Source organism: Mytilus trossulus, chromosome 4 (assembly GCF_036588685.1).
Source record: "Mytilus trossulus isolate FHL-02 chromosome 4, PNRI_Mtr1.1.1.hap1, whole genome shotgun sequence".
Taxonomy (NCBI): Eukaryota; Metazoa; Mollusca; class Bivalvia; order Mytilida; family Mytilidae; genus Mytilus; species Mytilus trossulus.
Window position 1 is genome coordinate 75,885,496 of NC_086376.1, and position 12,521 is coordinate 75,898,016.

General features: G+C 31.9%; 2 protein-coding genes across 2 annotated transcripts in view; one reads left to right on the forward strand and one right to left on the reverse strand.

Moving 5' to 3' along the window:
- Positions 1-4,373: 4,373 nt before the first annotated feature.
- Positions 4,374-5,180, reverse strand: LOC134716812 (zinc finger protein 92-like). Its single transcript, XM_063579821.1, has one exon. The coding sequence runs from the start codon at positions 5,178-5,180 to the stop codon at positions 4,374-4,376; it is 807 nt and encodes a 268-aa protein (XP_063435891.1).
- Positions 5,181-9,975: 4,795 nt separating this feature from the next.
- LOC134715984 (myb-like protein U) overlaps positions 9,976-12,521 on the forward strand; it is a 31,207-nt gene continuing 28,661 nt past the window's right edge. Inside the window, exon 1 of the mRNA XM_063578613.1 lies at positions 9,976-10,090. The gene's annotated coding sequence lies outside the window, so the exon portion shown is untranslated. The remainder of the gene's footprint in view (positions 10,091-12,521) is intronic.

Consider the following 12,521-nt stretch of genomic DNA (forward strand, 5'->3'; position numbering starts at 1 on the left):
AAAAAAATACCAATGCAGACCAAATGTTTCTCTTTTTGTCGTTTTAACTTCGTGCAATGATGCTGTCTGGTTTTCTTCTAAGAGGTTGTATATTTTTAGTTTATTATGAATAGTTATGAATGTATCTTAGCTTAAAAGCTCCGCACGTATAAAAAAAAAGGTATAACAATAAATAAATATATACTGAAAGTAATAAAGCTTTTTAAAATATTGTAAATACACTTAAAAAACCTAACGGAACTATTGTCTTTACAATTTAAAAAGTGCTTCGTACTAAAAAGTTCTAATTAAAACATGATTAGTTAATTACTTAACAAGACTGCATCTAACAGTTCTTAAAATGAAATTATTTCTTCTAATGCTTATATTCTTATTTATTATTATTAAAATTCATTGTAACTCAAGAGAAACCCAATTAGATAAAACACACTAGATAAAACAATGTTAGTAACTTGGCAATAGGATAACTTCTATGACCACTTGTTCAGTGGAAATATTTTGTAATCGGTGAAAGCAATAAATGTATAAAACTGTACCATTAATCTGTCTACCGTGGCCTTCTTTATCATACTTTATCCCATAATGATATTTCTACAGGTTGATACTGCTAACTTTAATCATCCTACCATGTTGTATTTAATCAATCTCTATTACGTAAACTGCATGTCAGTCGTGCATATATTGCTTAATATCGATAAGCAAAGAAATATTATTCCTTCTAGAATTACTGATTAATATGTATATTGGATGCAAATTGTCATTTTATATGCCACTTTAAAAGATTCAAAGGAAATTGTAAATATCATATAGTGATAATAAATGTTTATGAATTTTATTATCCTTGTGTCATCTCTGATTTATTTTGTGCACGGCACTTACAAGACTTAACATGTGTTTTAAGTTGTTCATTAAAATTTGAAGCTAATGAATGCAATTGGTTATATTTTTATCTTGAAACATGGATCGCCACGACCTAGATATGATTATGGGTGAATGAACTAGATCAATATATTGTGCCGTTTGTCAGTTTAGAGTTTAACCCTGAAACTAATTCACTGGAACCCATAGTAAAGTATATGATAATTCTGAATTATTCTGCTTCTGAAATCAAAGAGACAATCTGTGAGAATACAATTGTAAACTTTTACGTAAATACCATTTTACAGGTTGTAAGTCTATGTAGACATGATTCTCCTATGCTTGAATGCTTATATTTTCGTCATTTGAACTCTGGTGGATGAAATCATACCAAGTCTCCCTTCTTTTTTTTAAAGTCTGTCTAGTGATTTGTATTCGATAATTTATTTTTTGTTCATTTTCTCTTTTAAATGTAGGAATACGGTGTACATGATGGCCTTGCAAAATATGAAAAAAATACTAGTACGTTTATGATGCAGTAGATAAGTTGTTTAAAGATGATAATAAAAACTGGATGCTGAATTTTGGGACATAGCAGAAATTGTTGATATATAAAAGTTATATAAAAGATGATAGCGTTCTGCAATGATTTCCCGCCCATTCAGCAGCAGATATTTCAACGTAATTTCATACTGTAATAGTGTATGATAATAAATTATCTTATTCATGTAAACTCAATTCATCCCCTTTTTGATTTTGTATGTTTTCCCCGTTGTTTTAACCAGATCCATTACATCAAGTCTCCATGGACTGGAGCACAATCAACATGTTGTTTTATATCACAATAAAGCACTTTTTACAAATGATAATGTCATGTGTGGAGCTGTTTTATTTATTACAGCTATAACGATATCTTTCTTTTTATAATCGAATTTCTATTTCCAATTGGGAACTGTTATCAGGATTTAGAGTCACTTATATTTTCATGAATAATAATTTGCATGCGTTTGTGGACCAAAAAATGAAACGCTTAATTTTATCTTTACATTTTCAATTGTTCATTTCTGTATCCATATGGTTTTCCATTGCCTCAGTTCCCTTCCCACTTCGCGATTAATCACAAGTAAAACCCTATATTTGTTTTCCATAAACATATGAACAAATACTTATCACCAATAAAAAAATAATTTTTCAAAGATATTTTGGTGTTATGCTCGACCCAACCTCCAACATGAATCCCAATTCTGAACATGTTGATAAAGATTAATCTATACAGCACATATTATTTTCAAATGTTTGCGCTTAAATGAAAATGAAGCATTTCTCAATTGACCGCGCAAATTCTGTTTAGTCTCCTTGATTTTTTTTTTAGGAAATCACACATTGTTTGTATACACGGGCACTTTTCTCAGAGTTCCCCCCATATATATACCTGTTATACTAAGGTATATATGGGGGGGGGGTCTGAGACAAGTGCCTGCGTTTGTATACTATGTTTTGAAAGTCATTACGATGCTAGTCACAGTTTTAAAGTACATGTATAGTATCGATCACCGTTGCATGCAAGGCGATGATGTATAACATCAATTTAGTTTAAAGCTTCATCAGTTCAGAAATGACCACTTAATGTCAATATGTCATTAGGTGAATCATGCCCCTGCAGGTAAAGTACTACACGTGCATAATTAAAAACATGAATCATCTATGATACCTGAGAATTACGGTGACGTTGATTGATAGTCAAATGATTAAGCAAAATTGATTTTTCGGAATAATCATCTTGGGACGGGTCATCTTTACGTCAATAATTATGTTTTTTCGTAATTGAATTGTGCACACAATGCAAATTATACTGTTGTAATAGAAATATGTTGCATCAAATTCCGAAAGATTTTTCTATTAAAACGACCAACTATCGTGTCTGTCATGCAAATGACATTGTAATTGTTTTTCCTGGTATTTTCCAAGTAATGAACAAGTAAAGAAACAGGTAGGACAAGTGACAAAGAACTAGCTAAGATTTCAATATTCATGAGTCTTCTTATTGGCGGAATGAGCTTGGAAATACGTGAAGTTTTTCCATAACTTGTCAAGACTTTATAAAATAAAATATAGGTGTGCACCTTGGAATACCAAATGATGAACGCCTGACTTTTTCACTCTTAGTCGCGATTAAAGGCAGAAGTTTGCAATACTTAGAATGTTCATCCAAACTTGAAGTTAAAGGCCTTTGTTAGTCTTGTATGATTTTTAATTTCAGTTTCTTACGTATATTTCGGAGTTTAGTATGACGTCAATTATCACTGAACTAGAACACGTTTTTGTTTGTAGGTACCAACTGAAGCAAAGCTGCGGTAGTTTCTCGCTGCATTGACCCAATGGTGGGCTTCGGCTGCTGTATACTATTTAGTCAGGTTGTTGTCTCTATTAACATTCCCCACTTCCATTCTCAATATTATTATATACTTACAAGTGACTAGATTTCTATACAATAAAAGTGTTCAGTGGAACAAAATGTTTTGATATATTGATTTCTGCATGCTTCAATGTCAAAGAAAACATTAACAACATGTCTGTTCACTTTGTAGTCTTCTTGGTTTTGATATAACACAGTTGCTTTATGTCCAGTGACAATTATTTCATGAGTATTCAGGACGAGTTCCTGTTGAAGATGCGACGAAAAATATTTCATGATGAGACCGACTGATTGATAGACAGGCGGACAAACAGAGGTAAAACAGTATACCCCCACGTTTTTAAATCGATTGTTGCTTACTTAACGTCCAGTGTAAAAAAAATCATGTGTATTCATGTTGATATCAATATCAGGTAGAAATTATACCTTGAAACCGAGTTATGTTGCGACTGTTCTTATACATGAAAAGAGAGCACAACACCTATCATACACGGACGAGGCTTTGTATTTATATTGTAGGACATCCCGATTTAGCTATAGTATATTTTTAAATAGGTTCACATATTTGCCATTGGACGTTAATAAGGTACACTCACAATAAGTTTTATACGGCAATCAGTATCTTGGGAATTGTTGCCGTCAAAAATCACGCAAAAAAAATACCTGTAATTACGAACGCATATTTATGCAATCAAAACGAGTTGCAATGGAACTCTCTTTAAATGATATTTTTCAACAGAAAACAAAATGTCTTTAGAATACGACAGATTCTAAGAGTTTGGATATCAAAGAACAATAATAAAATAACACTGTTTTTCTCATTTTTACAATAGAGGCGATAATTGCATGGAGATTATCATTCAAATATGTATCCACTAACCGAGTGCCTCTGGATGTTCAGACAGATTTCCAAAGAGGGAGAGGAATGTCCGACAATAATTGATACTAATAATTAAGGCGTAAAAACGTTTATACATGCAATAAAATAGAGAAACATTAATTTTTGTATTTTTTTAGATACTAAGTAATTTATATCAAACAAATCTACAACAGTATGATGTACTGATAGACATTGTATTTTTCAAGAAATGATGATCTCTCAGTGGTTATTGTTGATGTGGTAATCTAAATTGGACTTTTGGTGAAATTTCTTTCCACATAGAGAACATTGCCACGGTGTCTCCCCACTATGAAGTCTTTCGTGGTTCTTTACATGACTCAGTTGCTTAAATCTATAGTTGCAATAGTTGCATTTGTATGGTCTTTGATTGGAATGAATGCGCATATGCGCGGCCAAGTTATTCCGACAGCTAACAGTACGATGGCAGATCTTGCATCTTACACGTGCATTTTTGGTTGTTGTTCCTCTGTTTTTACCAGCTGAAGGTACACAGTATTTTGACTTATTCGGTTCCTTCTTGTATCTATACTTTTTTGGCCCGTCCATATCTTTTCGTTGATTCTGTTTAAGTCTATTTTCGGATTTTATATTTCGGATTTTACTATTTTTGGAGTCCTCTGTAACAGTTACATTTTTCTTTTGTGACTCACCATGGACTTCTTCATTTCTGTTCCCAATGACAAATGCAGGTCTGATGATTGGTCGATGACCATGCGATTCCTGAATAGCAGAAAAATAGGTATGGAACGATGTATGGCGACAAAAAACTGACCAACGATTAAATAATTCTCCGCAGATCGGACATGAAAACATTTCAAGTTTCCTGGTGGTCACATTAACACGTGGTTTGTCATCATTGTTATTCGTGTCCTTGCAGTTGGTTAAATTCATACATAGTTTATGATTGTACAGATCGGCACGTCTAGAGAAACCTCGGTTACAGAATGGACAGCTCAGAATGTATTGTCCAAGACGGGTGTGCACAATTTCTTCTTTCGTTTCCATCTTTAAGATTAGAATATCAAGTATAGACGTTCAATTCTAAAACAAAATGCATTCTGTTATTTTTAAAAACAATTACATGGCACCACATCATGTGTTGTGTACAATGTAGATATACCTATTATTATTTAATTATTTTTTTTTGGGGGGGGGGCTTTAATAACTTTAACTTAGCTATACTGTTCAAATGAATCTAACCAAAATTATTTATATCGTTCTAAAGTGTCAACTTTGCAAAGACGTAATTGCTCCAGATTATTCGTTAAATAATGTGTCCATTGGTCCAACGTATGGGCAAACATATACAAATAAAGGCATAATGTTATAAATAAATCCCAAATTTACAGATTTAATATCGAATTTTCAATATTTAATAAAGTTCAAGATGTATCCGTTTTTAATTTAGAAATTTCCAGAAATAAATATGTAAAGTGTGTCAGCATTTGGGTTATTCCTTTCTGATAAATACCATATAATTTAATATACATAAAATAAAGATTCAACTATTGTATCCTATTACATTACAATTACATAATATGTTCTGTAAGAACAATAATCTTTAATAATTTAATAATGTATGAATTAGGATTACATAGTTGCTTTATTGGATGGATGGGCTGACTGTTTTGGGAATAGATTACACAATGTTCAATGGTAATGTGTGTAGTGATTTCTTTCCTCTAACAATATTAAATTTCAGTTGCAAGAATATTTACTTTCTGTAGAGATTAGCATGATGTACACTTCTATGTGCATAATTTGAGGTGTAAACTGTTGCCCTTAGAGTGTGTAAGACTCGTTTGGCATTTAAAACATAACTAAGTGTACCTAGCTAATGTGCCACAACTTACTCTTGGGAAATTGAAGTGTGCGTGTTTTGAGAGAACAATAGCAAAAACTTGTTACATATGTAGTTTTGGTACTGAAATAAAAATATATCCCTTTTTTCAATTCCGTCAACGCTTATGTATAAACGCAGTTTATTTCAATTTATTTTTATGAAAGGATCGAACTCCTTTTATATATACTCAATTCAATGCAGTTTAGGCGATTTTGCATGTTTTGTCATTCCTGCAGAAGGTGCAAAAATAAAAATCGGGAAAGAGGTGTGAGAAACTAGTCTCGTATAATGAATATCGCTGTAGTTTAAATGGACAATTGATGGACAATAGACATCTCCAAACAATGGGTGATTTAAACTGTGTAACCGAGTGGACCAAATGAAACTGGTGTTATTTTATTTTGCTATCTTCTTCAGACTGGAAAAAATACACATAAAAATCCAGGTACATCTATATTTGCTTAAATATACAAGAAATATCAGTTTACTTTTTTTAAATCTAGGTCCAGCTATGCTTTAAAACTTTCCCAGTGCTCGGAAAAGAACACGACAATATTTGTTGAATTAATTTTTCAGATGCACTGATGAAACTTCTAACTTCGATTGACTATTCTTGAATTTTCACTTGTTTGTGCATATAATCTTGTGTGTTCCTGTGGTTTTCAAGGACGAATATCAGATTGGGAACAAACCCTCTATATGGTGATTATACCTGTATAGAGGGATAATCCTTCTTTAGAGGGGTAAAATTATTCCTCTATAAAGGGGTATTTCTGTTTAGACTGGATTTAAATCAAAATGGCATTCTCTACTAATTATGGCAGTAACCTGGAACAGTTGATGCACCAATTGATGTACTTAATTTAATATGCACATGCCAAGTTTGATAATTATGTGACTAATTTAAATATAATTTTATCCCTCTAAAGAAGAATTACCCCCCTATGCGGGTATAATCACCATACAGGGGGTTTGTTCCCAACCTGTATATTAGTTATACGTCCTTGGTTTTGTGTTTGTCTTCTAGTTTTTAGTTGTATGGTAATACAATACGTGTACTGGCTCTTGTGTCAATGACTAATTTTTAAATATAACAGTTTATAAATGGATTACATTATACATACCAGTTATCACGTACAAAATAATGTCAACTGAAATCAAAACAGGGTCAACTCGATTACGATTATTGTCAAAGTCAACAAAATGTTTTAATCCTATAAAAAAAAGCTCGGATTCCTGCTTTCAATTCAGCTGTTCAAACTCATAAGGACTCGGTTAGCAGATTAAAAATTTGTTTATCATTGGGTTTATTAAAAGATTTTTCACTATACGGATATGAATAATAAACAAATTTTATCAAAAGAAAAAACATGATAGCAAACATCCCATTGCTTATTATCTCTCATACGGGAAAATCTGGAAACTGCCATGGTCCTTACTCAAACTTGACTTTACAAAAGTTAATGGTGTTTCTTCTTTACCAAATTTTATATTGTAGGTATGCTATTATGAATACCACTACGACATGGTGAATGACAATAACTCTTAATAATGTGTAAATCTGAAGTGCTTTTCAAGATTTACATCAACTGGAATGCTTAAACCCAATAATTTAAAAAGCACGAATGATAAACACCACTTCAGTAGCAATTTGACAAAAACAGACAGAAAAAAGATTAACCAAATCCACCTCAGACCAACTTTGCCTTACGAAGTTATTTGCCTGCAGACGTTAGAACTTACATTTAAAACAATTTCTTATTTCATCAAAAGTGAATTTGATAAAAGTATATCATGTCAGTACTGACGACTGAGAACCAGGTGTTGATATCCTTGTGGACTAGCTTGCAGTCCACTTCGTGGACTTGTAGTGCACAATCACTACATCGTTATCGATCCCTTGCTAGCTAATAAAATAAATCCTAATAAATTTGGTGTATAACGAATATATATACAGTTTATAGATGTAAAATTGGTGCATTATGCGAAGAAATTGTAGAGCTCTTCAATCGTGTTTTGTGTCAAATGCAAAAAACGGTTGATTATATATTTCTGGCATTTTGATCTAAAATTGTGTTTATACTGCACAAGCTATACGAATCTACGCTAACTCGTCTCCTGGGTAACTAGTATACTTGTTTTCCATTCCATTTTCCTATTGGTGGACAAGGTATTAGAAATTGGTAGTTACAGCTGCAAATATGAATGAATAAATTTTAACACTGTTCAAAGGGAAATAACTTTAGAATTTCTATTTAAAAAAGAATGCAATAAACCACTTAATAAGAATACTACAAAAGCTCAAGCTCGTGTTTTGTTGATTTACTTGGGTTTTGTCATATGTATAAATAATAAACTATAAAACAATGAAAATAGATCATCAAGAAACAGAACTGTCTGTCGGCAGGCAAATGAACTCTCTGTATTTTAAATACAACAGATGACAAATTGGTGAGCTCATAAATATTTGCAAGAAATATCACGGTAACCTTGTAAGTATTACTGTCAAAAATTTGTATCTGACGTTTTAAGATCGAAAATAAACGAACCACCAAACACAAGCATAAGTACATATAAGGTATTTTTAGAAAACATGCAGTGAAAAATATTTCAAGATGCTTATAGATATAAGATGTGTATGTTCAACTGATAGATATAATAAATAAATGTATATTAAATGAATTAACGCACTACACAGAGCAAACCGTTTGTTACCGTTGCAAACTAAATGATGGGATGTAGCCCAGCATTTCAGCTAACGACAATTTTGCCGCATATATTTATCTATTCATTTTTTCAAACTAGCTAAAATCCGGCATCCGTCGAGTTCGGAATATACAGAGAGACGTTGGGTAGACGTCAAAGACGATGCAACAACCCCCGATAAACATAAAACATTGCGGTATAAGCAAAAAAGACATATTGTCTTTATCAAAAGACCGTCAAGATAAGCAATGATAATGTTGCTCAATTCTCAATTAATCAAATTGAAACCAAAACAATTGCAGGAGAACTTCTTTACTTAAACCTGAGACTACTATAACTGTTACAGTGTTATAGTATTCTCAGCTTAAACTGGCTTTTTTAAAAACTTTTCGATAGAAGTTCGAATGTATAATTAAGATTTTAAGAAATGATATTCTCAGTCATTATATTTGCAATAGTAAAAATACCGTTAGCTTTAAATCATGTTTAGTATTTTCCTTCAGCGTTCACTGTTACGTGTAGTTAGTGCGTTGGACATAAAAATCACAGATTAAGCGAAAATTATGAGAAAGGAATCATTGAAAATATCTCACGGTAACAAAACGTGATATGACAGTCCTGGAACATCTGTGGGACCATTCACTTATGATCAAAGACATACAGTACACTAGCTGTGTGTATTATTTTTTGTCTCTGCTTTTAAAATGGACGAGGCCCGTCTTTACTATGTACAATTTAAGAGGCTGGGCATGCAGTCATATAAAGATTACATTTTATTATAAACTATAAAAACCGTTCATTGACAAGTACTTGCATGTGTTCAAAATTAAGATCAATGTGTACATATATATTATGCACACACATTAAGATGGAAGTTAATTAAACAAATAGGCAGATGAAATTATTAATAGAAAAATGTGGAGGGGAAATAAAAATGTCGAAAGCGAATAAACAGGGTGATTAAATTATGTAGAAAACTTGTGTTTAAAAATAAAAAGATAACATACTGAATACAGAATATTCGAAAAATGCGGCTTATGCCATGACAGAGACATATAATACAATTATAATTATATTATATGTCTCTGGCCATGATTAATAACTGAGAATTTTCCATTTTGTATTATTTATTCTACTTTACTTTCACACAAGGACAAACCGTGCAATGCATAAAATCATTATTTTATACAAACGTTTACTAAATTTCGGAAACAATTCAATTGCTGTCTCCGGTATTGATTTTCATAATAGAAAATAGTAGCCAATCGCAAGCTCCGTTACATAGGGTTTGAAGCATAGGGCGCCATATTTGATATTTACAATTTTAAATTTTACAGAAAAATGGAAAGATTTATGATTTAAAAATGTAAATTGTACTTTAAATTGTGTTAAACAACTTACATTATAAAAGTAAATGACAACAAGACACATACAAAACGATAAAACGATAAAAATGAAAAAAAACCCATAGAAAATGATTTCGTTACAAATGACTGAGATAAAAAAGACAAAAATGAACAAATAAAATTATGTGCATACTTGATACAGTCGTATGCAGCTTTCGACTTTCTAAAAAAACATCTGAAAATGCTTACTTTAACTGTTGTGAGCATCAGAATTCTGACATAAAGATGATAAACAAAACAGTTTTAGAAATTATTGATAAACTGAAAATAAAATATCAAAAATGAATTGGGTTTGTTTGCTTCCAATATCCTTTTGCATGTCATATGATTTCCATCTTGGTCTATTTGCACCCTTTTTTGTTGAAATAATTGATAATTTATACTGATAAAGGACTGATTACTGCCACCTACTCTAGTCCAAATAAGTATGAAGTCTTGGAAGGATCTTTTAAATAATCGCATTGGTGACCTCCCTATTTTTGCATTGATGCCAGCGTTCTGCACAGATATTCCATTTAGCATCCTGGTAAACAGGGGAAAATCAAATACCATCTTAATTCTAAGAATTTTAGCATCACATCCCCAACATAATATTAAGTGATCTGGAAGGATTTTTCACTATGGGCCCAGGCCCCAAAAAAATAAATTCAATGGGCCATTTTAAAAAATAATGGGCCATGTTGTCAAATGAGTGGGCCATTTAAATTGCTGTAAAAACTAAAAGTATCATATTTTTGTGCAAAGAGGTGGTGGTACCGTACTTACCTTTATGATTTTAAATTATATCATGTATATTGTTCCTGTGATTTTGTAATTTCAATTTCAATGAATATACAATTAGTTATTTTAACTTCCCCCAGACAAGACAAATCAGCACCCAAGTCCGAAGACATTTCGGCATCCATTTTGGACATTTCGGTATCCGCACAAATCGGCACCAAGACAATCCGGCACCTCGTTTTTAAAAATAAATTTATTATCAAAAATTAAAGAATTGTTGCATAGATTTTATTATTTGTATATAAAATGTGCATTACAAAAAGAATAATCATCATTTAATTAAGCTCTTAAAGATTATGTACGAATGTAAACATAATTTAATTAAATCATAATTGATTGTTAGATATGTTGTTGATAGTTGTTGTTTGAATAAACATTATTAAATTGAATCATAATTAATTGTAGTTATGCATCTATCAGTATTTTATGTTTAAATCTAACAATTCCTCAATAGAGATCAAAAGTGTATAGCTTGGGTTTGCAGCTTGTGTTCTCGTCTGTTAACACAACACAATACTTGAAAACAATATTTTATTGTTTTAATATTAAAAGCCTTAAACATAACAGCGTGTGCAAGCCATAATGAGTAAATACCTAGAAACATATATAAAGGTCAACACTTCTGGGATGCTAGTTAAAAATTAGATGAAAAAGTATAGGGGAAAAAACCGAAGTCTCAAAAATCAAATTTCACAACCCCTTATAAAAGTTAAAAAAAAAACCAAAAAAAACGAACATGCATTTGTTATATAAGTTTTATTTCTATTTAAATTTTATACAATAAGTTTAAACTAGTATAGGTTGATAAGGCGCACCACCTGTAAACAAAGAGAGTCGCCTTGAATATATATTTATCTTCTAAAATTTTTATTTAAATGGAATTATCTCCAAAGTAAAATATGCTATAATGGTCTAATTCTAAATTTAGTTACCAGGGCGCAATTACCAGTTGGTAAGCCGTCCACCAAAAACATATAACCGTAACCGTAACCGTAACCGGATGCTCTTTCTAGCCAGAAAGCTCCGTCATCTGCAAATTTCACAGTTTTCCGCAGATGACGGAGCTATCTGGTTATCGAGAAAATTTATTTCTTTTTTACAGAAAAAAATACAACTTATAAGGTGCCGATTTGTCTATGTTAGGTGCCGATTTGTCTAGGTGCCGATTTGTCTGGATGCCGATTTGTCTTTCACGGGTGCCGATTTGTCTATGGTAGGTGCCGATTTGTCCAGGTACCGATTTGTCTGGGTGCCGAACTGTCTAGAATTCAAACCAGACAATATTTAAGATAACAATTACTTACAATATTCAAACTGGTTCTGTTGCCTTGTACATGTTCATGTTTTTTTGTACATTAAATTTGGGTCTTAGTCGAAACCATACTTATTCCAGACGTCCTGTATCAGAGGACATTTCTGGCATTTCCTCTGCACTTATTGTATTAGTATTACTTCATGACAATGACAAGACTAACAGTAGGGAGTATCATTAATTGATAGAACAAAACAACAATTCACTGAAGTCATGTTTACAAATTGTCAAAACGAGCCAAAGACCAAAAAATGACAAGGACAGTTAAGCGCCTTTTATGGAGACAAAAACTATATGCA

What these genes read in the sequence shown, in the direction of transcription:
- LOC134716812 (XM_063579821.1), bottom strand. Translation starts at nt 5,180, where the DNA reads ATGGAAACGAAAGAAGAAATTGTGCACACCCGTCTTGGACAATACATT.